This window comes from Podarcis tiliguerta, assembly GCF_965153285.1.
Source record: "Podarcis tiliguerta genome assembly, chromosome: 14".
Lineage (NCBI taxonomy): Eukaryota > Metazoa > Chordata > Lepidosauria > Squamata > Lacertidae > Podarcis > Podarcis tiliguerta.
The window spans coordinates 27,431,771-27,458,042 of record NC_139547.1 but is presented as its reverse complement, the minus strand read 5'-3'; the positions used below and the strand labels follow the sequence as shown (position 1 = coordinate 27,458,042).

At 45.8% G+C, this 26,272-nt stretch overlaps 1 protein-coding gene and 1 long non-coding RNA gene across 13 annotated transcripts; one reads left to right on the top strand and one right to left on the bottom strand.

Moving 5' to 3' along the window:
* Positions 1 to 2,880: 2,880 nt before the first annotated feature.
* KIF23 (kinesin family member 23) lies at positions 2,881 to 25,210 on the bottom strand. Of its 12 annotated transcripts, XR_014504567.1 has the most exons (25): positions 24,889 to 25,127; positions 22,493 to 22,562; positions 21,254 to 21,382; positions 20,368 to 20,473; positions 19,719 to 19,855; positions 18,502 to 18,611; positions 18,218 to 18,391; positions 17,605 to 17,646; positions 17,166 to 17,278; positions 16,265 to 16,386; positions 15,916 to 16,018; positions 14,650 to 14,729; positions 14,425 to 14,544; positions 13,926 to 14,085; positions 13,200 to 13,364; positions 11,757 to 11,914; positions 10,912 to 11,085; positions 9,772 to 9,951; positions 9,145 to 9,474; positions 6,690 to 6,920; positions 5,893 to 5,975; positions 5,169 to 5,250; positions 4,408 to 4,478; positions 4,081 to 4,182; positions 2,881 to 3,510 (listed from the first exon to the last, which is right to left on the bottom strand). XR_014504567.1 is itself a non-coding variant. In XM_083411923.1 (24 exons), the coding sequence occupies exons 1-24, from the start codon at positions 24,999 to 25,001 to the stop codon at positions 3,495 to 3,497; spliced, it is 3,069 nt and encodes a 1,022-aa protein (XP_083268049.1). In that variant the 5' UTR covers positions 25,002 to 25,127; the 3' UTR covers positions 2,881 to 3,494. The 12 variants fall into 12 exon arrangements, 9 of the variants coding, with proteins under 9 accessions (XP_083268049.1, XP_083268053.1, XP_083268052.1 ...); XR_014504566.1 differs by lacking the exon at positions 17,605 to 17,646 and having other exon boundaries at positions 24,889 to 25,210; XR_014504568.1 differs by lacking the exon at positions 17,605 to 17,646 and having other exon boundaries at positions 18,218 to 18,388.
* LOC310663891 lies at positions 6,927 to 10,116 on the top strand. Its single transcript, XR_014504639.1, has 2 exons — positions 6,927 to 8,504; positions 9,908 to 10,116. It is a non-coding gene; the product is annotated as an uncharacterized lncRNA (long non-coding RNA).
* Positions 25,211 to 26,272: the final 1,062 nt, after the last annotated feature.

Here is a 26,272-nt window from a genome sequence, read left to right as displayed (position 1 = left end):
GCCTTTTCAGGTAGGAAGCTGAAACTTTATTTGCTGTTTTCTAATTGGGTGGAAGGCACCCTGGCCGGCATTCCTCAAAAAGAAAGAAGAGGAAGACAGGACGTGTTGAGCGTGGGGGCAGGAGAGTTGCTAAGTACTGACAAGGGCACAGGGAGGTCCATGACCAATGAGAAGAGCCTGCTGGATCAGGCCAATGGCCCATCAGTCCAGCATCCTGTTCTCAGAGACCACCCAGATGCCCTTGGGAAACCTTCAAGGAGGACTCCAGCACAAGAGCCCTCTCCCTTCCTGTGGTTTCTAGCAGCTGATATTCAGAAGCATTGCTGCCTCCAGCTCTGGAAGCAGAGCATAGCCAACGTTGCTGGTAGCTGTCAATAGCACCCCTCCTCCATAAATTTGCCCGATCCTCTTTTAAAGCCATCCAAGCTGGTGGTCATCAATGCCTCCTGTGGGAGTGAGTTCCATGGTTTTATGTCTTACATGAAGCACTTTCTTTTATTTGGCCTGAATCTTCCAGCATTCAAGCTTCACTGGATGTCTGTAAGCAGTGCTTTTTTCCTGGGTGGGAGTACACATACCTCTAAACATTTTATGAATCTGAGGTTGGCGTCATTGAAGGGCAGTATTTCAATGAGTAGGAAAATGAGAGTACCTCTAAATATTTTTTTAAGAAAAAAAGCAGTCTGTAAGTTCTAGTGTTAGGAGGTAGAAACGCCTTTCTCAATCCATTTTCTCCACGCCATGCCTTATTTTATAAACTTCTATCATGTTGCCTCTTACTCATCTTTTCGCTAAACTAACAAGCCCAAAACACTGCAACCTTTCTTCAAAGGGGACTTGATCCCTCCCCTTAATCATCTTGGTTGCCCTTTTCTGAAACTCTGCAATATCCTTTTTCAGGTGAGGAAACAGACACCAGTCTGCATATGCCAATTCAGCCTTTGCCAACTGGCACCCTCCAGATGTTTTGTCTTAAATTCTTTTATTTTCCAAAACCCAAAAAAATAAGCTTATTTGGGCTAATGGGAAGTTTAGCCAAAATATCTGGAGGGCACCAGGTTGGTGTAGTCTGTGTTAAGAGTAACACAGTTAAGAGAGCCTTCAGATGCCCAGACCTGAACAGCACCTTACCTAAACATACATGCGACATACACTACCCAAAGCAGGAAACCAACCCAGCTTTATTCAATTCATTTTTTGGTGGATGCTGTCCTCTAGTGGAATCTACTAGGCAAGCTCGTACGGCCTCTTCAGCTCAATTCATTAGGTAGCATCTCCAACCTACTTTAGGATATTATTATTCAGAAGGCGGCAGAGGAACCTAAACTAGGCATGAAGTGAAATGTTTTTGCAATCTTTTTAAAAAATGCAAATAGCACCAGCAAGGGTTGAGAGGTGAGAGGAAGCAGGAAAGGAAAATCTCATCATTTCTTCCCCTGCCTTGGTCACGGGGTAAATCCTTGCTGGATCAAACAAAAGCCCAGCATCCTGATGCCCCTGGAAAGCCCAAAAGCTGGACCTGAGCACAACAGCACTCTTGCATATATTCAGCTTACTGCCTCCAACACCATAGGAGGAATAACCACAAACAACACTGACAGTATTATGTTCCATGAATTTAATGCCCTTTTAAAGCCATCAGGCTTAGCGACTAGCACCATATTTTATGGTAGCAAATTCGTTTTACATAAGGGGCAGGAATGCCTGGTTAGTGCTGACTTATGACAGGGCCTTTTCAGCGGTGGCTTCCCAGTTGTGGAATGCCCTCCCCAGTGAGGTGCACCTGTCTCCTCATTATTCACTTTCAGGAGTTTGGAAGCATTCCTGTTCACCCAGGGTTTGGGTGGCTGAAGACTGCTCCTGGCAAACCCAAGATCACTGAGTGGGAGAATGTTTTTAACTGCTTTTAGAATGCCATAACTGTTTTTATTTTCCTTTTCAAACTGTGTATCTGTTTGCTACCGTAGGCTCCTTTCCAAAGGAAGGGTGGGATATGAATTCAATGAGTTAATACAGCACAGTTGCATCTTATGCACAATTGAAAACCAAACGGCTAAAATTGTGTAAATTAAATGCATGCAAGGCAGAGAGCTTAAAAGCTCTATTTGTGCTGGGTTTTCCCTATGCGGAAAGCGCTTTTAAGTGGTCTGTCTTGCTTACCAGGCAATTCCTGCTCAGCACACGGGCTCTAGGGTGCTCTCACAAGATCTTGCAGGAACTTGGGTGGCCTCAAGAGCATCCCAGAGGCCACGCACTGAGCAGGACTTACCCAGGAAGCAAGGTAGTGTTTAACAGCCCTCTGCCTTACTTAGGGAGGCAAGTACCACTCGGTGCACTAGGCCCAGGAGCATGCTGGCACGGTGGCAGTTACACACCATACCTGGAACAGAACTCCAGCACAAGATGAAATTGTAATGCAATACATGATGTGTGTCTGTCCCCAATCTCCCAACATTCAGCTTCGCTGGATGAGCCCATTGGGAGTCCAAGCATTATGAAAAAGGGAGAACAAAATCCCTATCTGCTCCACACCACCAGTAATTTTTATACACCTCTAGCCTTTTTAAACTAAAAGACCCCAAGTATTTTAATTATTCCTCATCAGGGAATGTTAATCCCCTTGATGCTATCGGTTGTCCTTTTCTGAACCTTTTCCATTCCAGCTCTACAAGTTCCTCCGGCAGCTGGGGCCAATCCTGGATATGTTAGAGGGAGAACAAAGTCATGCCACATCAAATGCCCCTGTTTTATCAACACAAACTTCACCCCAGATGACGGGCTGTGGCCATTTCCGTCTCGATGACGTCAATGGGAGGGGAGAAAGCTTTTTTAAAAGTACTGCCAGATATGTTAGAAGTAGACAAGGAAGACCACAGAATCCAAGATGCTGTGAAAATTTATTGGCAAATTCAGCCCTTTAAAATATACATATATATCACACGTGAATATAGTCACCTTCCTACACAGATGTCTACTCATCGTGCCCCGTTACAATCATGCATAGCAAACAAAACAAAGAGAGAAGGTAGCCAGCGCCGGGAGCCCCATCCTTCCCACTGCTCAGAATACATTGGCCGGAGAAGGCCTTCTCCACCGGTTTGCAGGGGCACAGATGCTCCCAGTCTAAGGACAAAGCCATTCCCAGCTGAAAGCTTGGGCAGGACTGCCATTCTAAACAGGCGTCAAGATCATTCTAAAGTGCATCAGGACAGCTAAATAAATAGCAGCACATTTTTAATACAGTCTCATAAAAATACCCATAAGAAGACAAAAAAGGTGGCAAGGAACACAGCTGAGCCCTATGCAAGGGAGTCTTGTATCCAGTCAAGAGGTAACAGAACAAAACAAGGTTGTCTTCTTCAATGCCACAACAGAAGAGAGCCAAAGGAAAAAAATGTACTTTTATTATATATTTGGCTCTTTCCTTGCCTAGCATATGTAGGCCTGCAAATAATCCCTTTGCCAAAGAAGTCCTAGAAGGAATCTCCAATAGTTCATGGTTTTCTGCGCCTGCAAAGGAAAGAAAGGTTTGTGGTCATCCCTCACACATACCAAAGTTGGAAGGTCATGATCGATGTAAAATTCTCAGCGCACAAGCAGAGCCCCTTGCGATGAGGCAGCCCCCCAAACCTCCTGATGCCCCCGCAGAGACTCCTGCAAGAGGCTATTTCCGGCCCTTTGGCTCCAGGAGTCGCCGTCACATCCCAACATCTCCCCCACCCCTACCCAGAAGACAAAACCTTCAAGAAAAGCTTTCTGCAGTTGAGCCAATTGGTCAGGAGGGGCCGACGTAGGGAGCAGCAACTGCCCAAGGCAGGGCAGGATTTGGCACCCCACAGAGGACAAAAAAGGATTCTAGCCTGTGCGGCTGTAAAATATATGTGAGCAACACCCAGCAAGGAAACCCAGAAGCCACTGCGGGGAGGGGGTGCAGAGTATGAGCAGGCTTCCTTGTCCTATGGAACATCCTGCCTTCTCTGTAACTCAAACACAGCACCACTACCTTAGAGGTTCCTCCAGGTCCTGATGATAGCTTTTCCCCACTCAGAGAACTTTCAGTAACTTTTTCTTTTGTTTTACCTCTGATGCCCTCTTTCCTGCCTGTTAACATGTCTTGTAAAACTGCCATGTTTTCGTCCCCTGAGCTGAAGAGATCACTTTCACAGCTTGGTCGGCACCTATCTGCAAGAGGCCAAACCTCAATAATAAACTCTGCCCCCTCTGCCCCCCAGCCCAAAGCCAGCATCTCCCAGGCACAGCTCCTGTTCCGTCTTCAGGCCCTAAGCAGAAAGCCTGGTTCTGGTTCCAAACCCAGCTTTCTCAAGAACACAAAGCTACAAGCTTAGGGAAGCAGAAAGCCTTGTTCAGTATTTAGGAGTGAGGGGTGAGAAGGAGAGAGAAACATACTTGGGCTGAGCGTGGTGCTGGTATCCAGGCCCCAGGTGAGAGCCTGCCTTCATCTCCACTGCGACAGAACACTGGACAGAGAAACACAGAGAGACCACATGGGATCAAGAGGCAACTCAGAAGCAGTCTTTGCTGCTCACCCCCCACCCTGGGTTACACCAGGACTAATACAGTGGTACCTCGGGTTAAGTACTTAATTCGTTCCGGAGGTCCGTTCTTAACCTGAAACTGTTCTTAATCTGAAGCACCACTTTAGCTAATGGGGCCTCCCGCTGCCGCCGCACCGCTGCTGTGCAATTTCTGTTCTCATCCTGAAGCAAAGTTCTTAAACCAAGGTAATATTTCTGGGTTAGCGGAGTTTGTAACCTGAAGTGTATGTAACCCGAGGTACCATTGTAATAATAATAATAATAACACCAACAACAATAACAAAAAATATATAATTGTATATTGCTCTATACCTGTCAGGGCAATTTACAACATAAAATCACAAAATACATAATAAAAACGACAACCCAATAATCCCCCCCTTCCACAGCACATTTTAAAAGGGCACTAGATGGCAATCAGCCAAAGAGCTGGTTAAAGAGGAAATTTTTTGCCTGGCACCTAAAGGTGTATAATGAAGGTGCCAGCCGAAATTCCCCGGGGAGAGCATTCCACAAACAGGGAGCCACTGCCGAAAAGGCCCGTTCTCGTATGGCCACACTCTGGCTCTCTCGTGGAGGAGGCACACGAAGAAGGGCCTCCCTGGAACTTACTCTTGTTTCTACATCTGTCCACTCGGACTCTGTACCCTCCTCTGCAGGTGAACGGCTGGAGGGAGACGATCTCCGCTTGCGGCTGGAAGAAGCAAAGGAACATCAGTTGAGGGGAAGCTGTGTCCAGCTGATAGAAGCAAGCCACAATAGGGCGCCTGGCTGGTTCACAAGCCAAGGCCTTCAAGGTCAAACCCCCTGTCCAGAGGTTAGGTGAACTAGTCACAGATTAATGGGTGGGGGAGCAATACCTGCCCCCCACATCAAGACTGCCATCATTTTCTGACAACCATGTTTTTTGTCTGTTTACTGAGTATTTTTATACCTTTATCTCAAATGGAGCCTGTTTTAAGGATAGTTCTATGTTTGTATTGAATTTTATGGCTACCCATCTGTAAAAAGCAAATGGTTAGTTTAAAGGATTGCTCATCTAACCTGATCCTGCCCTGAAAACTTCAAGTCTGATCAAATCCACTGGGAGATGCACTTCTTGGCCTTGCAGCAGGAACCTGCCTCATATTATTTACTAGCCTTGGGTACACAGAGTTCTCCAAGTGTCTTACAACGTATTTAAAAACTTAAACATAAATACTTTATGTCATGATACTAAGTTCCAGCAGTCTCACTGTGCCCTCCCCCTACTCCCAGGAGCAAGAGAAGCCCCATGAATGGACATCTTGGTTCTGTGCGTTTTAAGAGGGCAAGAAATCTGGGCTAGAAAACTCACCCTGTTGGAGACTCTTGCTTCAGGGTCTCTATCTCTGTGAACTGGACTGCCTGGCCACCTCCTCTGGTCTTGTAAACATCACCCTATAAGACAGGAACAGTGAAGAAGCTCTTTGCATCGTGAGGGGGGCAGCTGAGGTTCCTACTCTTGTATTGTTTTAACTGTGCTCCATTTTTACAGATGTATAGATCAGGCCAGACCAGCCTAGGAAGCCTAGCCTGGGTTTGAAGGCAGTGAAAATGTAAATTGATGCAGTAGAATCACGTCTTGAGGGGGGGGGGGCTGCATTCCAGGAAGGGCATGTATATGCTAAAAACATACCCCTAAACTGCCCCCAGGCAACCATCCCTGCCTTTCTTGCCAAGCTCTGGGATGCTTTCACAAGATCTCGCAGGGCCATCTGAGTTCCCGTGAGATCTCACAAGGGCATCTCCGAGCCCAGTAAGCAAGTCTGAGAGATTAAAAAGCACTTTCCATGCCAGGAAAACTCAGTGCAAAAGGAGCTTTGGAGCTCTCTGCCCTGCATGCAATTAATTTCTGGGATTTCAACCAGCCAGCTTTCAACTGCCCAAGGTTGAAATCATGCCAGTTAATGGTGCGCAATATGCGACTGTCATTTGTATGCATCTCTCCACACGCCCCTCTGCTCTAAATGTGTAAAATTCTAATGGCCCCACGAGAGTTCAGCTGCTTTGCAGCCCAACAAGCCTCCAAGTTTGCTTGGAGGACTTTGTTAGAAAACGCACACATTTGGGAAAGCTCCCTTGCCTGCCTGCTTGATTTCTGGCCCCCTTTACCTTGATGAGCTTTGTCTCAATCTCCCCATCGGAAGCCAGCTCCTGGTGGGTCAGCATGTACTTGTCACACTTGGCTAGGGCCTTCTCGTTGGCAGCCGCCACTGTGATGGAGTGGGGGACGTGGGGCTGCATGACTGTCTCAGTCTGGACATTGGAGGGAGGCTTGTGGTCCACCCATCTCTCCCCAGCTGAACGAGAGCGCCTGTGCCGGATGCGAACTGGCGGAGCATTCTAAGTGGGTCCCAAAAGGAAGAGAGAGATGCAGAGGGGATGAGCAGCAAATTTCACCCAAGTTTATCTTTGGAGAGCCAAGTCAACAAAGCAATTCAAAATCTTTAGTCACTTTATTTTTATCCCCAACACTTAAGATTTCCCTTCAGTGTCATGCATAAATCTTATAGGTGCAATCGTAGTATTTTGGGGAGGGTGGAAGAGATGGAAAAGGAAGAGCAAAGGATAACAAGTAGTCTTGATTTTAGAGCAACAGTGTTGAACGCAGGCACATTACCAGGCTGGGGGCAAGGAGGGTGGGGTCAGTCCATGGGCAAAACTCTGCAATTCCAATAGGCCAACTCAAGTACGCACACAAAAGACAAGACAAATGCAACACCCCCCACCTGCAAAGATTTCCTAAGTTGGCTGAGCATCAAACGTTCCTGCCTCTTTGCCTTTTGCCCTGCTGATGGACACTGAGATTAAATGCTTCAGAGGTAAAATGCTGTTTCACAGCCACACAGGGAATGGGGAGGAGAAATGTTGGGACAAGGTAACCTTTGCTCTCAAGTAGGCCTGATCACCATTATAAGGTCCAACAAGCTGCCCTGGCCACCAGGTTTTCCCAGGACAGTCCTCACCCGCTTGTGAATCTTCCAATGCTTTGGACCACAGCTCCCATTAGCATGACTGCTGGACATGTGCTCAGTGGGAGCCACCATAAGCAGCTGTGTAATGTGGCTTTAGAGCAACAGGAACCCAGAAGACCAGCTTGGGGAGGGACCATGTAGCTCAAGAGCTTTGGATGCAGAAGGCCCAGGACTACATCTATGGTATTGGTTGTTGGGTGGGCCAAACTAGAAGCGACAGGAAAGGCCCCTCTCATACCAGAGCACATTCCGGGCTAGAGGGACAAATAGCCTGGTCAGCTCCATGCACTTATAATTCCTTTCTCATGAAGCCCTTGATGTAGGGCAGAGGGGAAGGCAAGGGGTGGGGGACCTCTGGCATTCCACATTGTTGGACTACAAGTCCCATCAACTCCAACCTACATAAACAATGGTCAGGACTGATGGGGGCAAGTGGCTCAACCATGGGGCAACCCCACATTCCTCACACCCCGGAAAACCTAAGTAATAAGATTTCATGGGGGTGTATCCAATGCTTGTCCTACTCAGAGTAGACTCATTAAAGTTATTGGGCATGATTCACTGAAGCTCATTAATGCCAATGGGCCTACTCTGAGTTGAAGTAGCATCAGCTACAGCCCATGAACTTTGCCTCCATGGTCACCTATGCTTAGCCTACAACAATGCATTGTAGCAGCCTTGTTGCCCACAGTGACCATTGTCCCATTCCATGGAACTGGCCTGTTAGTTATACTGGTCCACACAGCACCCCAGGGCTCTAGAAGAACCTTTCCCAACCTGGTGCCCCCTATCCTTCTGAACTACAACTCTCATCAGCACGGCTAATGGGAAAGACAGTGCAGATTCACACAGAGTGACACAAACACCACTGCAGCCTGTCAGGTGCACTTTCCAAAGTTTTGATTGCCCTTGATTGACGCAGAGAAAGAAAATCAAGAACTCTTGATTGGAGGCAAGTACAGTATAAGTTTTCTGATTTACAGCTGATTTGCATCGACAGGCTGATCTGACTATTTGAAGACGTTTAAGCAAGCTGACATGTGATTGGGACTGGCTGGCAACAGATCTAAGTGTGTGCTTTAAACAATCCCAACTGAAAGAGATTTCAACTATGTGGAAAGCTACCTCGTAGCAATTTAAAGCAAGAAAGATGCAGGTTTTACATGTTGAGAAGTCTAGCATACAACATATTTCAGATCTTTAAAATGGAGAGTCAATTAAAAGTAGCTACCCAGCCCCAGATGCAGGAAAGCTTACAGCCATGGGACAAGCAGAGTCTGGCTAGAATCCATCTCCTAGAAAGGTTTTGTTTGGGCTCCAAAATTAAGTCCCAAACTGGTCTGCGAGCTTAATTCAGGTGGTCCACAGTTGCCTGTGGTGCAGCTGAAGGTGGGAGATAGCAAATTAACTATGCATGTTGATTTTTAAATTTTTATTTTTACTGTTTCTTTTAATTCTTATATATTGTATTCTCACAATTTTGCTTTTGGTGCGCTCTCCATGGCTTTCGGGGGATGGGGAAAGGCAACCCTTGAGCCACTATGCCAGGCTCACCCCAGCGTCAAGCCCCAGCTAGGAGGAGCAGCACTAACCCTGCAGCACTGGTCCTCTTCTACCTCTAGAGCCTCTCTAGCGCTGGGGACTTCGAGGGCGCCGGTCCAGCACATGCCTCGCCTTCTGTCTGACATGGCACAGTGCCTAGCTTGCTGGAGCTCCTGAGGTCTACTCCTGCCTTTGGGCACGCCACTGCCACCACCGCCGGGGTGCTTGCTGCTCTGAGTAGGCGTCCTCTGCTCCCATTCCGAGATGCAGGAGGCCACCGAAATGCTGCTGCAGGAGTTAGAACGCCTGTGCAGCTGTGGCTGGCTTGCGGCAGGCAAGTTGGTGGTGTTAGGGAGCTGAGTGACACAGGGACTAGAAAACTGAAGAGAGGTGCAGTTAGCAAACAAGGAGAGGGAAGAGAGAGTCAGTCAGCCCCCAGATTCCAGCACAGGCAGACACCCACCGTGGCCCCCAGATCTACCAGTCTGGATTAAGCAGATTTACAGAGGGTTTGGGGGAAAGAACAAAAGCAGGGAACAGAGGCAGGGACTCGGCGCACTAGCAGCCAAATTCCCTTACTGGAATACAAAATCCCCTAGCCCGAGAAAGCCACCCAGGCTGATGCTTCTGCCCGACGCACAAACAAACACACTTTAAGTGTCTCTTAGACAACTTACAGGGACTGGGGGAGGCGACAGGGACCTCTGCAGGGGCTTCTCCCGATCCTTCTCCCGAGAAGGCCGCTCCGGTTTGCTGCCCTTGGGTTCCGTGACGATGGCTTTCAGCTGCTTCAGTTTTTCATCTTTCACCCAGAGCTTGTTCTGCATCTCCAGCTGCTTGGCTGCCACCCGCCGCTCCTACGAGAGAGAGAGAGCCAAATGGTGCTAGGAAGGGCTCCGGACAGGACCACAGGAACAGAAGATGCTATGGGCCCGTGGAAGAGGACATGTTACCCCCCCCCCCCAGAGCCTTGCAAGTATTGAGCAGCAGCACAAAGACTGTCTTTCCTGTGGGGTGGACACCACAATCACACAGATGGGGCCCTTGGTGGGGGTAGATAGGACCTCCTTTTGCCTGGACCAGAGAGTTTAAGTCATCAAAGCTTTTGGGGCATACAGACATGCAGACTTCCTCTTATTCCTTTCATATTGTCCCAGTAGAGAAGAGACTGTGGGCTGCTGGGCATGGTACAGGCACCCAAGGATGCCTTTGCAGCCATGGTAGGGAGGAAGAGAATGAACGAACAAAAGTCCTCAACATGTCATGGGCACCCAAAGAAGTACCTTTCTCCTGGTCAGGCTTGAGGGGGAAAACACACAAACACAAAAACCAGGAACAAAAATCAATATATCTCATGCACACAAATAAGCAGAGGACCACATAGATCAGCAGGGGCTTCCCAAATTAGCCAGGAGTCCAACAGCTCAATTCCTTCTGCATAGGAGGCAGAGCAGAGAACTAGGAGGACTGCATTAACCCTTTCCTGCCAGCTCTCATACAACTGCATGAGTAGCAGGGAATGGCTCAAATGATCTCCAGCACTGTCTCATGGTAAAACGACAGGGAGCAGGGGGTAGCATAGCATCTGCCTTGCATACAAAAGGTCATGGCTTCCACCCCTGGCATGTCCAGATAGGGCTAGGAAAGACTGAAACCCTGGAGAGCTGCTGGCAGTCAGTACTTATTTAGATGAACTGATGGTCTGACTCAATATGAAGCGTCCTAGGAACTTCTGCCTGGAAGCATTCGGATTGTGCCTCAAGCAGCTTGCCTCCAAGCAGTATTTACCCCAGTGTGCGGGCACACACAACACTTACGCATTCCTTCTCCCACTTCATTGTTGTCTCCGTCACCATGCCTTGCAACCGTGCTTCAAGGCGGCGCTTGTCAGAAACTTGTCTCTGCAGCTTCTGGCTCTTGCTTTCCAGCTCCTGCTGCAAGTTGCGCTTCTCCTCTTCGTAAATTGTTGTCGTTTTCTCCAAGATCTCGATCTGGTAAGACAAAGTCCACTTTCTGTTCCGAAAACTTCATTTTCACACCCCCATGCTTCCATATCCACACCCACCCTTACATCCAAAATAGAGGGGAGGTTTTGGGGCAAAGAAAGAACCTTCACTGCAAATGAATGTCAAAACATGCATAATTTGCAGCTGTCAGGCAGGTGCTAAGAGGACACCCCTGTTTCAAGACGACAGCCTCAAAAATGATTGCCGCCGGGCAGCAAGTCAAAAAAGCTATCATACTTGCAAATTTTAGGTTAGCACAGTGCTCAGCAAGTTACAAGAGTTCCACTTGCACTGGGGTGGGGAGAGGAGAACAGGGATCCTTTTGCACTCCATCCTGTGGGCAGTAGGGCAGCAGTCAGTGGTGGGCAGAACCATAGAGACTCTTATGCACAGGCCACACTCCAGCCATACAAAACCAGAGAGCTCTCTCTCCATGCACACAACACATGGCATTCTCAAGTTTTAAGGACACATTCCAGCCAGGCAAACACCCTCAAGGAGCAGAGTTAACAGGGGTGTGTCCTGGGTAGCATCCTAGGGGCCAGATGGAGATTGCTAGAGGGCTGCATTTGGCCCCTTGGCCTGAGATGCTGCACTCCTAGACTTATGCGAAATAGGCCACATGCTTAAAGAACATAAAGGCACAGAACCCAAACCTTGTATTCCAGAGTTTTTGCTTTCTTTTCTAGGCGTTCGATCTCAGTTTTCTGGGCTGCTATAAATTTGTCTCTCTCGGCCATTTTAACTTGTGCATAGTTCTCCTTGGAGACGATACTGGAGTCAAGCTCCTGAAGCATCCCTTTGACAGAATGCACTGCAACAAAAGAAAAAGCAATCTGCGTTACTGACTGGATTAGGCCAACTCGCCAGGGAAGCCTGGGTCATCCCATGGGAGCAACGTCATGGGAGGTGTGTTTCTAAGACCAGAGTAAAAGCATAAGGCTCCCTTACCATTTTTGCCCTTAGAGGATGGATGTTGTTTATATAATCTTCTTACATTTATATATATATACTGTATATTATATATGCCATTGTTGTATTTTGCCATGTTATTATGAAATGCAGTGTTTGCTTCAAAATGCCCTCCTGTTTTCTTTGTTGTAAACTGCTTTGAGAATGATTTCTTTGCGGAAAAGCGGCATGCTAATACAATGAAGGAATCTCTCCAAGGATGTGGAAGCACATCTGTAAAATGGGAATTATGTGGAAACCCTCATGTGACAGAAACCAGAGGAGAAGAAAATATCAAAGTGCTTCACGTGGTAGATACTACCAGTTGCATCTTCTGATCAGAAAATAAGGCATTCCTGCTTAGAATCTGATGCATTAAAACTACAGTCATACCTTGGTAGTCAAATGTCTTAGTAGTCAAACAAATTGGTTCCTGAATGTCGCAAACCTGGAAGTGAATGTTTGCGAACTTTTTTTTAGAACCCAAACGTCCAATACGGCTTCCAATTGGCTGCAGGAAGCCACACCTTGGTTTTCGAACTGTTTTGGGAGTCGAATGGACTCCCAGAACTGATTAAATTCAAGAACCAAGGTACAACTGTATAAGCAATGCCTAGATATCCAGTGATGCTGAGTGTTGGATGATTCAGGAAAGATAAAATAAAGTGTTTCAACGCAGTTAAGCCACGGAACTCACTCAGACAGGAGGCAGTAATGGCCACCAACCTATATGACTTTAAAAGATTAGACAAATTCATGGAGGAGGCTATGAATGGGAATAAGCCATGGTGGCTATGCTCTGTCACCACAGTTGGAGGCAGCAATGCTTCTGAATACTAGTTGTTGGAAACCAGAGAAGGGGAGAGTGCTGTTGGGTCCAGATCTTCCTGTGTGTTTCTCTTGGTGAGCAATTGGCCTGATCCAGCAGGCCCTTTCTTGTGTTCGTAAGATGAATTTTTTAAAAAATGGAATAGCTGAGGCGTGGTGCCCCCCAGCTATTATTGGACTCCAACTCCCTTCAACCCCAGCCAGCAGCCAGGGAGGATAAGAAGTGGACACAGGAGGGCACCAGGTCAGTTAACTCCAAGGCAGAAGCAGCCCAAGCTGCCTGCATAACTACTTTTGGCCAGGAGAGTCATACAGCTCACCATTTTTGGTGAACTCTTCCGACAGCATCTGCCGGATGCGATGTCGTTTCTCAAGCACTTCGATCAGTCGAGGAAGGGTCTGGTCATCATGGATGTCCAGAAGCTCGCAGGAAGACATTGGGGGGAAATTCTGCAGCAGCACCTCTGTGATAGACCGCTCCCGATCTGCAAGAGACAATGAAGCAGCTGTTTCAAGAACATGTCTTGGCCAGGGCTCTGGCAAGCTCCCAACAGGAGGAATAGCTGCCAGGATGCTCTGTACAGAGCCTGGATCCCATGTGCATGGAGGGTTGCTAGAACAGGGCACTCTGTTAATTCAAATGCACCTTTATCAAGATAACCACAAAAAAGACCGTAAGGGTTAATACACACACACACACACACACACGTACGTACATTCTGGGCCAAATCTCATATTATACAGTGGCTGAAATGCAAAAATACCCTGATGCCTCCTGTGAGACGGGACTGGCTCTGCAACAGAGGAGGGGGAGAAAAGGGTGGTGGTTTAACCCTTTTCCTTCCAACACACCTCCTGCTGCTCTTACCCAGCTAACATTGAACACGAGAACACAGGTCCAGAACACCATGTTCAGGCAGTTCTGTGTATGTGTGTACAAAGCAGGAAGGATTAAGACAGGTGAATAAGCTAGAATGAGAGGTCTATGTTGCTGGTTGCTTGATAAGTGCCGCTTTGGGCACTCTAAGTAGCCTCTTGTGATTTACCTCCATCAATCGGTCCACCTCGGATTTCCAGCTGCCGTGAGAGCTCCTCCCGAAAGGCCTGGTTCTTAAACCGTCGACCAGGGATCAAGCCGCAGACTGGCTTCTCAGCAGGCCTCGCAACCTCTACTTCTTGGGTGAGCTCTGCAAATCGCAGGACTTGCTACAAAATAATGATATATGGGAGTATGCAGGATCTGGTACTTTACAACACAATTAAACAGGAAATGGAGACATTAGTCAAGCCTAATTACACACCAACAGATTTGCGTATGCAAGATCTAAGGATTTCACATTATTTTCTCTCCCACCCACCCTATAACACGCAGCACAAGCTAATTTTGCTCTAAAAGGTAGTTCCACTACAGAGCAGGTTTGTGCTTCATTGTTTGGGTCCATCAGCCTCCTCAGGTGTAAAGTTCTTATAAATAAAGGTAGCCCTTCCCTCCATCCCAGTTTCAGCAAGATGAGAGCAAGGAGGCTCAAAGAAGATTTAGATTACCAAACTCTCATCGTAGTCTTCAGCCTTTGGGTTCACACAGACTATCATGCGCACTTTGCCTTCTCCATCAAAGTAGTTCTTGAAGAGATGTGTTAGTTTAGAGTCTCGGTAAGGGACCATCTAAAGAAGAAAAAAGTCCTTACGTTCTAAAGAAGAAAAACTTTATCAGGTAGAAAGACAGCCACGGGAGAGGGAGACCCACAGAAATGGGGAGCAACCACACACCTTGTTGGTCCCATAAGTTTGGTTCTCCCGCAGGGCTTCAATACAGGTCCTCAGCGTCATTAGGGACTGGTTAATATTACCTGGAGAGGAGAGGGAAAGGTGTAGCCCATTATTCACCCCAAACCATGCCATGGTCACAAGACATGATTTGAAAAAACAGGGACATTTTCGTACTGTAAATTTCCTGCTCTCGGGAGAGTAAAGGGCACTTTCTAGGTATTTTGCCCCCCAGGAGTCCCTCTCAGACTGGACTGTAGTGGAGGCTAGCCAGTTTGGGCAAATGTGGCACTGCCCCACAATCTCAGTCTGCCCTCAACCAGCCCACACTGTCTTCTTAAATACATCCAGTCCAGGGGATTGAACTGTCAGCTTCCTCTTCCTGAAACTCAGAAGAGAACCTTTTGGACAGCATTAATCAGCCAATATATCAAAGCCCAGTTTCATTTATTTCAGCCCATGGTTATTGTCCAAGGGTTTCCCCTCGGAGGCTGGGGGATCTCAAGTTCACTGGAAAACCTTTTATCAGCTCCTTCTCCAAGACAGAAAATCTATCACAGGCTGCTATTGTGACAAGCCATTATTCTGGTTAAACTCCATTTAAGAAAGGCATAAGGAAAAACGTCCCTGATGGCCTTAACCTGCCCATCATTGCCACCTGCCAATCATCCAAGAGGACAAAGCAGAATCAGAGGTTAGCAGGGTGAGTCAAATGCTCTGCTCACTCTCCTAAGCACAGTAAGAAAAGCCTGTTTTCTCTGGCAGAGTAAGGAGGACATTTATTGGGGATTTAGAAGCACTGTCAGTGGGGTTGACACACACAAGCTGCACTCTAGTTGTTGCTTGGGTCATCTGAAGAGAGCCAGCCCACCGGCACTAGAGACAGGCTGGCAGTGCTCATGGCTTAAATCCATTGCAGCAGAGGTTGCTGTTTCTCTTCTTGATAAGCTAGAGGGTGGGAAACAATCCTCACCCTCTGATTGTGAAAAGGACCCAAGTCCCTGCTAAGGGAGGGGATCTAGAAAGAAAAGGTGGGGGGAACAGAGACCCTCCTTTGTAGTCACAAGGCAGGGCACAGTCTGGGCCAAGTTAGCCCCGCCTACTCCTGATGGGGGGCAACCCCAAAGGAACTGAAATGCCCTCCTTGCTCTATCAGAGAATACAGTTTCCCACCAGGCTTCAATGGAAAGCTTTCATGAATGGAGCTAGATTTCGTTTTCATGCCCGAAAAGGGTGGCAAAGCTTGGACAAGGAAGTCACAACCCCTACCTGCTTCCCGTAGTCTGTTCCCTTCTGCTTTGGTTCTGTTTGTTCTCTCACTCCCTGCTAAGTCAACCAAAGATAACTGGCTGAAGGTTATCAGCTCTCTGTCCTGCAAGAGAAGGGAAGGAGTCATAGTTTTAATAAAGAAACAACCACAATGAGAGAAAAGAATCTTCCTCCACAAGTTGGGAAAGAGCAGTAGCTCTTTCAAGGCCTTGGTTGGGAAACCTGTAAACAGCTCCACATCCCGTACCTTGGCTATCAGATGGGAGTCATTTAATGGATCTACCTTTTGGGAATGGGTTGGGGGAGAGAAAAGAGAAGCTGTGCTCTCCTTAGCCCCTCTTGATTTTACCTGTAGAACATTATCCCCACTGGCATCAAGTGGCGCCTGGGCCAGTTTGATCAGGAACACACTATGGGAACGGCTGGATTCACGATTGAGCTGAGTGTGTGCAATGCGCCTCTTCTTTTGGCCTGTTTGATAGAAAGCAGGAAAAAGTCCTTTAATCTAGCAGAGGCTGAATACATAGCAATCAATAGCATTCCAGGTGTTGGTGCATCATGGTGTGCACAGTTCTAGGAGCCATAGCTGAAGGTGGTCCAAGCTAGAAAAACGTACAGGAAAAGGAAGCCAAAGGGGACAAAGCTTGGAGTGCCCTTTTTCCCCAGGAGAAAAAGTCAATATATTTGGGGAGGGATGTTTTGTTTGTGTGAGTGACAGCTTAAGGATGATGTGGGGGGTTTATCAAGTTGCAAATGACACAGAAACAATTTTCTCCCTCTCCTGTATCTGGAAGTTGGGGTTAATCAATGAATTTCAATGGCAGTCAATACAGAACAGAAAAAAGGAAGTGCTAGACACAATGTGTGACTTATGGAATATGCATGAACACAAAACAGGGCAATTAGCTCAAGTGGTTTTTAAAAGGTGTGAGACAAATTCATGGGATAATGCAATCAATGGCAATTAGTTATGCCAACTGTGCTTTCACAAGGACGGGTATTGTCCCCCACCCTCAGCAACTGATTTTCAGGGTGGGGCTTGTCCTGTTGCATTTGTGCCCTGCTGCTTGGGCTCCCTATAGGCACCTGCCTGGCTGCTATCAGAAGACAAAGAACTGGACATTATGAACCCTCTATCCTATCAGGGCTCAAACAGACAAGAACAGGAAGCTCTTGTAGCAGATGTTTTGCTCTGTGGCAGTCTTCTGCCACAAGTGCAACACTTTGGAGGAGTCCAGGGAGTTTCCTACCTCTCCAGAAGACTTCAAAAGCTTCCTCTGTGGATTTGACTTCCACCTCCGTGCATCCTGCAACATACATGTTGTGATTCTGATCCTCGCGGAGAATTTTGGATTGGGGAAGTCTGTAAGAGTGAGGGTGTCAATGAGAGTCGGCCAGCACAAAAATACTTATTGCTAGCAAGGGGAAGTCAAAAACTAACCACGCCAAGGTCAGCTACAGCACAAGCTGCCATGCAGGGTTAGCTTATTCAGGCAAGAAGGGAAAGAGAGGGAAGGTCAAGCCATTCAGACTTCATATAGGGAGGGAAACGCTCAGGTACATGTCAGCTATCAACAACAAGCTGCAGGGAAGAAAAGCCAATGGGAGACATCACACCAGTTTCACTAAGTACGGTGCAAAGCAGCCAGCTGCACATTAACAAGAGGAAAATATAACCTGTGCACATACATAAAGTCAGCACTTCGCACGGGAGTGCCGCAGCTGCTCCACCTAGCAAAGAAATTACAAGTGTTACAGGCCCAGACCGCCTTTCTCCCACTACACAACCCTTTTCAGAGCATTTCCCCAAGACATTTTCTGCTTTTGGAATGTATGCCTGTGACTTTTAGGTGAAGTTGTGGCAGAATTTGTATGTTTTTGGAACATTCCTAAAAGTCTGTTTTGGGGCAGCCAGCAAACACTGAGCCAGCCTCAGAAAAAAAGGAGTGTGCTCAGTGATGCTTCTGCATAACCCTGAACCAAAGATGTCACAGAAACATTGACAAAGAGAATAGTGCCTACGCAAAGGCTAGGTCTGACCCATCTTGGTACCAAAGCTGACTTCTGCAATGCATCTGTAAGCATGACACTGCTTCCTCAATACCACCTCAGCCCAATGTCCTGGAAACAGACACAATCCATTTGTTCCCCAAGGCATAAACCACCAGATCTGGAATCTATTTCCAACTTTACTTTTTGGAATCTGAAACACCAGACCACAATTCTGTCACTTACATTCCATGTAGCTATAATCTGGTTAGCTGTCAGATTTAGAGAGCCAGGCTGAAGGAAGTTTACTCACTTTGGTTTGATGGGGTCAAAGGGGCCTTCCTCCAAAAGGTCATAGATGTAGTTGTTATAGATCTCAATGTAGGAGACAAACACACTGTAAACATTGTCTTCATCAACTTCTTCCGCTTTGCAGTTGTTTTGGACATTGATCATATCAGCTATTTCAGGGTCAATTTGCCGCCTGCTTTTAAAATAAAAAATAGCACAGCAAGTTGAATTTTTGATATATTCAACAACGGATCTATGGCAGTCCCTGATGGGATGAGGGTTTCCCAGCCTCCCATTGCTACTTACTTGCTAGATGGAGTTTTCGGAGTCTGAAAAGCTTCTCGTTTCTGACGTTCAAGTAAAGCATCAACATCACACTGCACCTCAACCCCATTCTTCTCATCCAGCTTGAACACCTGAGGTAAAAGGTTTTCAGAAATAAGGTAAGTCTTTCCAAGAGGAAAGTAGCAATTTTATTTTACTAATAGTGTCACAATTAAGCTATTGGCCAGTGGTCTCTGCTATTTCAGACCAGACCTTCTCGACCTGAGAAGCAGGAAGGACAGCCAACACCAGCTGAAGATGTCTACTCAGACTCACATCCTTCAAAATTTACGTGCCTGGACCTTAAGATCAGCTGGGGTGGGGAGGGGCAATGCTGATTCAGTCTTTGAAGGAAGCCAGGGGGCTATGACCCACCACAGGGCCTTCTTAGTGATAGCCCTGTCCCACACCTTAGGAACACCTCCCTCTTCTGCCATACTTTGTCCTTCTGTTGGGTCTGCACAGACACAGGTATGTGAGATATTGGTAGTTTTTATTTTAATTAAAAGTGGGAAGAGTTGATCTCACTGTATTTTATTTAAATTGTTGTTACAAACCCCAAGCTCATTGATTTGATGTTTATCTGTTACATTTAGGTCCCATTTTTCCTTCAAAGAGCTCAAGGCAGCATACATTGACTCCTCCCTATCCTATGTTACCCTCACAAAAACCTTGTGAGGAAGGTTAGGCTGAGAGATAGCAACTGCCCAGGGTTTCCCTGTGAGCTTCAAGTAGCTGAGGGATTTGAAGCCTGGCTTACACTGTGCTGGCTCTCATCTTCACATTTATGATGAAGGGCAGGACAGAAATTTAATAATCAAGCCTCTCAACCAACAACGAAAGTTTCTAACATGCATGATGGGGAGCACTGATTCAGAACTCATCAGAAAATATGTTGAGATCTACTGATTGAACTTTTAATGTTGATTGTTTCCCCTTCATCTCAGTTTGCCTTTTACAAAAAGAAGCACAAACTCTTTTAGCTACAGAGTAAGCAGTAAGTGCAAAAGAGACCCTTTGAACTCCACCCAAGTGGTTTGCAGGGGGCTACCCTGCCTTTCAGGACTTCTTCTCTACCTACATTGTGTGTCTTTAAATGCAATGCATCCCAACCTGTTCATTCAATGATTTATAAGTTAAGCATTTGGCAATGGCAACAAAACTGTTTACACACCAAGACTTGGTGGAAAAAGACTTACGTATCGTTTGGCCTGCAGAGATCCTATGCTGTTGAAGATCATGTCTAAGCAGCGAGGAAGCAGGCCACCGTCACCAGGAGAACCAGTCATGGTGTAAGTTTTCCCACTCCCAGTGACACCGTATGTAAAAAGGAGGCCTGGGAGTCAAAGAGAACATATTTTATAGGAAAATGTAACATATTTTATAGGAAAATGTCTACCTTCTATTTCACAAAAACCACTTTGGCTTACAACGAATCAAACTGTACCATAAGTGCATACTATCCAAACAATGCAACAGAGGCAGGCAGAACAGAGAAACACAAACTTTAAAAAGCTTTCTCTGCCCAGCAGGGTCAAAACAGATGTCAGTTTCAAATAAAGATTTCCTCAGTCTAGGTGAAGCTATGAAGAAAGCGTTTTAAACTTCACCAACCTCCACAAAATGAAGTATTTTATTCAATTAAGATTGGATGATCTATTATAGGTGTATTTGGGCTGAAGATACTCCAAACCATATATGCTTTTAATCAGTACAAAATAAAGTAGGTCCTAATCAATATTTGGGCAGTTATAGCAGAATGTGCAGGAGGAAATGAAACAAGTTTAGAAAAAGAAAGATCAGTGGTTAGATATCAGCTAGAGCATGAAATGTTCTATCCTCTCGTACCATTTTTCCCATGAATCAGATCATCTACTAGAGGTTTGGCAACAACGTCAAACACATGTTTCTGAGTCCCACCGACATTAAAAACCTCTTTGAATGAATATTGAACCTGAAGAGAAAGACAACAAGCCGTTATGAAGGAACAAGCAAGCACTTTGCTGCTGTTTCTAGACCTCAAATTATGTCTTGCTTCTGTTAGAAAAAAAATATTGATTGCTTACTCAGAAAACTTTAAGCACAGTATGTAATAAAAATATCGCTAAAATGCAGATAAAATCAGCAAAACTCTTTGTAAAACAAGCAAATCTAAAATAACCATCAATAACAGAGATAAAAGCAGTAAAATGTTTAAAAATAAATACACATAATTTATATCTAGATAGGCTTGCTGAACTAAAAAAAGGTTTTCAATAGACATCTAAAAATAGATACTGAGGCTCCTGCCTAATGGCTGATAGAGGATGTCTAGCATTGCTGCAGCATATTAATTCCTAATAAACACATTTTACTCTAATTTCCCCCAAGATCCTATTAGTTCCCCATCTCAAGCAGTAGTCAAGGGAAGCAGCAAGCTTCTGGCTACCAGCTGCTGGGGAGAAGCGGTAGACTACTATTGTTCTCATGCATGGCTTGCGGGCTTCCCAGGGGCATATGGTTGTACACTGGACTAGGCTATCCTTTGGTCTGATCCAGAGGAGCTTTTTGTTATGTCCCATGAGAGGGGCACTTGTCCTCTCATTACAAGTTTTGCCTTTTACAAAGCTTTAATTTGTCCTCCAGGGAAGAAAGTTCCCTGCAAACGTTAAAGGATAAAGCAGATCCAAACCTAAACTCAACAGAACCTCAGTTTTCAGCTTTTGGTTGCTGGCCACTTTCCAGCAGGCTTTACCTCCTTATACTCCCCATTGCGGAAAATTCGGTATCCATCTGGTGGGTGAACCTGGACTGTTGTGGTATTGATCACTTTGACGCAGCATTCTTGGTCTGGCACACTGAGTGGGCGCAGCCGGCAGTACACCTGAGGAAAAAGTGCTTACAAATGTCACAGCTTGCAGATTCCAAGTCTTAATAAGCCTAGCAGGTGAGATAAATGAAACTTCCACCACTAGCCCCCATTTTAGGATGAAGAGAGCCCACCACTAGGTAGCCAAAACAAATGCACCAACACAGAAGGCTGAAGGTATCAGCAGGCTGGGGGGGGGGGGACGACCCAAGGTCTGCAGAAATATAAAAGGTGTTTCTGAAAGAACCCTAAAGAGGACCACACAAAAATAGCTTCCAACAGCTTGAATGGCGTGTAATGTTGACTGACACCAAATACAAGAAATAAGAAAATGCTGGAAAGAGAAGAGGCAACAGCAAAATTGATTTCCTTGGATCTTTCATTAAAATAATTTCTTTCTGTGAACCAAGAAATTTGTCCTCAGGACTGGAAGTGAGGACCTCCCACAGAGACAGAAAATTTTAATGTAGCTGGGAATCAGTGTCTACCACAGACAAAAAACCTAAAACATATTTCCACTTATTGCTCTCACAAAGGACTGTGTGACAAAACTAACGAGCATCTTGTAGCATCAGAAAGATCAGCCAAATTAAAGATCAGCTGTCATCACAGGCCATTATTCTTTTAGCACATGTTTATACAGTATACCTAAACCAGTCTAACCATTGATGTATTTATGTGAAAGGATCCAAGGGGGCTCTCTCTGACCTAGGAGAACAAAGTTCAAATTCCCACCTGATCGGGAAATGCAATGGGTGACCTTAGGCCAGCCACTGCCTCTCAGCCTACCCTACCCCATATGGTAGACGTGTGGGCAATATGGAGAGTGAGAGAGCCATGAATGCCACCTTGAGTATCTTAAAGAAAATGTGGGATAGAAATAAAAGTAAATAAAAGTAGCAAAGCTGTGAAGGGGTCTCTGACTGAGACCCCAATTAATTGTCATAGCAGATAATGGGTGGAAGAGAGAATATTCATGGGAAACATGAAGTTATGCCCTTATTTGCTTACAGACTCTGCCGATGTTGATCTGGTCAGAGCATCTCACCTATTCATCTAGAAAAACACACATCACATGAGGTTTGCATTTACATCCCATGCCCATCCCCTGTATCAGCCACTTACCCCAACAGGGTCCTTCAAATTGTTGCTAGATCCATTTTTCTGCCCAGGCTTCCTTGGAGTTTTGGTTTTCCTGGAAACAAAAGAAAGAAAAATCATCAGGCAAGTCAATCAAGAACCAAGGCACACAGGAGACAAATAACCTGACTGCTCTGGGATCAGTGTGACAACAATGCAGGAGCGTGCTTCAAGTCACCTTGTCAACCACAAGCCATGTGAAATAGTTTTCATTCATAAGAACAGCTAAGGCAGAAAGGCACTGCACTACTAATGCTACTTAAACAAAATATCGCATGCAGAGCATTTTAGTTTAGAAGATATGCAATCCCACACACCCCTCCTTCTCCAATATTGTGGCTTTCAGCTAAAGGCAATCTAGAATGGACTCCAGGCCAGTCTTAAATGCTCTGCTAGAGTTGAAGTCCATGTAAAAAAAGAATCTCAAACACAGAGGAGACTAGAGACAGGAGGAACAGCAGAGCACACATATTTCTTTTGTTTATACCCCTCCACTCTGTTAAAAGAAAAGATAGTCAAGGTGGCTGGCTATCAGACACATTCATCCGTTCTGGCCTCTGCCAGCATCATCTCCTATGCTCTTAAAAATTAGTGAGCTGGTTCACAAGGTAACATTAACCTGTGTAAAGGATGGCTTCACAAACATAACTGCTTTGTTCCTCCCCAGCTCCCAGTTTTGTTGCACAGAGGAAAGAAATCAGACTCTGGAATGTTTCTGCCTTCATATGACACAGGTGATGCCTGGAGAGGAGGATCATTTGTTTTAAACTAGCATTTCATGGCAGGAACCTGTTGCTTTTAACTATTGTATGATTGTAGTATCACAGTGCTTATAAATGATAGAAGTGCATAAAGTTGAAGGTCATTACTGTATTAGAATCTAACCTTTTTTCCTTTGCCATTTGTCACTCTGGAAAAAGCTAGTAACACTTTTTTGTAACACAGTTTAGAGATATGTCCCTGATTTAGTTAAGTAGCGTGCATAATTATGTAGTTGCTTGTTTAGAAGAAGAAGAAGAGTTTGGATTTGATATCCCGCCTTTCACTCCCTTTAAGGAGTCTCAAAGCGGCTAACATTCTCCTTTCCCTTCCTCCCCCACATCAAACACTCTGTGAGGTGAGTGGGGCTGAGAGACTTCAAGGAAGTGTGACTGGCCCAAGGTCACCCAGCAACTGCATGTGGAGGAGCGGAGACACGAACCCGGTTCCCCAGATTACAAGACTACTGCTCTCAACCACTACACCACACTGGCTCTCAAGAGCATTTGTACCCTGCTCTTCAGCCAAAAAGGCTCCTACAGCAGCTTACTAAGAACACAGTCTCTGCCTACAAGCTTACAGTATTAAATACATGTCACAAAAGGAATTGAGGAACAAAGACAGGAGAGGAAATAAAACAAACTCAGGCACCAATTCTTATAAGTCTATTAGCAGCTCTTACTATGGCTAGCTAGAACAGAAACAGTTCAGGGCCAGATACAGCCCAGCTTCCAATCTCTCCTGTTAAGACAGCCTGCTACCAAGCAATACAAATACAAGAGAGAGAATCTCTCATATATAATCTATGCTATTTATATAAATTGATATACAGGTTATAAAGCAAGTGAGAGAGATTATATGCATACGCATCTGAGAATTTTTTCAATCTTATTTCATTTATGAATCACTTCTCACAAGGCATCCCAAAGCAATTTTCAATATAATTACTTAAGCAGAACAGTTACATAGGTAATAGCGCTAAAACCATTGCACATATAAATCAATTCAAATCTAAAACAGATACCAACTGGGTATCCCTCTCTCTACCACACACACACACACACACACACGATTTAATATACACACAAGTATTTTCTAATCTTTTAAATGTGTTTATTATTTTGTGTTTCAAATTGCTGAAGCCATATCTGTAAATCTCACTGAGACAGTGCTTTAGAAGGCAATTAATTAATTACTGTACAATAATAATCGGCAACTATCTATATAAACATATGTGTGTATATTTTAAAACATCTTTAGACAAGTCTATCCAGATAAATAAAACAGTGGTATTTTAATCTGTTTGTCGCTGCTTTTTATTTTTTCCAACGTTTTTAATAGTTGTTTAACTGTTTATACCCATTTTTTTGTTTTATACTTTTTGCAGATCGTTTAACAAAGTTTGCAATCAAGCGGCATACACATTTTATGACATATAGATACAGAGAGAGAGAGATAATAAATGCAGATAGGTACAGAATCTCGGACATGAATCTGCACGATAGAAGGGCGCTTTTGTTCGAGGAAAATAGTAAGGGAAAGAGGAAGGGAGGGAGAACTTTAAAGGGAGGGCTGGGGGGCCTCTAACTAGGCGCCACTCCTCCCCGCCCCGGGTCACTCACGCGGCCGCCTTCATCTCGCCTCGGCCGCCCCGCTCGTCCTTCTTTTTCTCCCTATCGCAGCCCTCTTGGCGAAGGTTCGGTTTGAACGTTCCCTCCCGCTTCCCAGCATCCATTGCGTGGCCCGCTGTTATTCAAATCCAACCAATCAGGATGGAGCTAGGGAGGGAAGGGGCGGGGACAGGACAGCGGCCCTTCGCCGCTTTCAGCCTTCACTCCTTCTCTGCTGTCACCGCCTCCTTGCTTATTGGCCCTTGTTTCTTTGTGTGGCGTCGTGGCGCGAGTTTTTTACCTCACAAAGCAGCGCGCGGGAAGGGAAGGAGACCAACCTCCCCGTCTCCATGGAAACGGGAAAGCCAAGGGAGCTCAGGCCTTAACGAAGCGAGCTAGGCCCCAGGTGTACAAATCTGGTTATGAACGTAAAAAAGACTGCTGCGACGATAAAAAAGTGAACTCCCTCCCTCTCATATACACAACATTTCTCCCGAAGAGAATGGGGACGTCCCATTTCATAATGATAATTTTACTTTTAAAAACCCACACATTCCTACTAGGTTGTCTCAGTCACTCTGGGCAGCTTCCAGTATATATAAAAACATAAAAAACTTCCCTATACAGGATTGCCTTCAGACGGCTTGGAGGTCAGATAAGGCCATGCCCTCCAACATTTCTCCAATGAAAATAGGGGCATCCTAAGGAAAAGCGGGACATTCCAGGATCAAATCAAAAACCGGGACAGCTGTCAATCAGGGATGTCCCTGGAGGAGGAGGAGGAGGAGGAGAAGAATTTATACCCTGCCCATCTGACTGGGCTTCCCCAGAGTTTCCTATATTTGGAAGGAATGGGAAACTGCAGTTTATTAGAAACTGGAAACAGCAGCTTTCGAGCTTTCCCTGCACATGAACAAGAGAGGAAAAAGAGCACGAGCCTGATACTTGCAGTGGTTTGTTCTCATAATGCTAAAATCAGGAGTAGCCAACATCATGCCTGCCAAATGCTGTTGGATCGCAACTCCCATCAGCCTTAGCCAATGGTCAGGGATAATAGGAGCTGGAGGCCAATGGTCAGAGATGATGGAAGCTGGAGGGCACCACAATGGGTAAGTCAATGCTAAACCACTGTTGAGCACTAAACCATGGTTGAGGTCTGAACCAAGCAAGATGTGACTGTGGTTTGGGAGAAGATTGGTTTGGGCAGTGTTTTCCTCTCTACTCCTTGGTCAATCAACCCACACAAACTGTCAAGGTGAAGAGCAAGTGGCAAATCATGAATAAATGGGTTAGAGGACTCTGTTCCAAATACCTCAGAGGCTGAAGGATCAGCAAGTGTGGGGAACCTCTGGCCCACTGCCTAATTAGGCCTGGCATGAGTCCCAATTCTGCCTGT

What these genes read in the sequence shown, in the direction of transcription:
- KIF23 (XM_083411923.1), bottom strand. Translation starts at nt 25,001, where the DNA reads ATGGATGCTGGGAAGCGGGAGGGAACGTTCAAACCGAACCTTCGCCAA. An exon ending in GCAATGGGGAGTATAAGGAG is followed by an intron (nt 20,474 to 21,253) that starts GTAAAGCCTGCT and finishes CTTTCTCTTCAG; the next exon opens with GTTCAATATTCATTCAAAGA. An exon ending in AGGTGGACCGATTGATGGAG is followed by an intron (nt 13,365 to 13,925) that starts GTAAATCACAAG and finishes TGTCTCTTGCAG; the next exon opens with ATCGGGAGCGGTCTATCACA.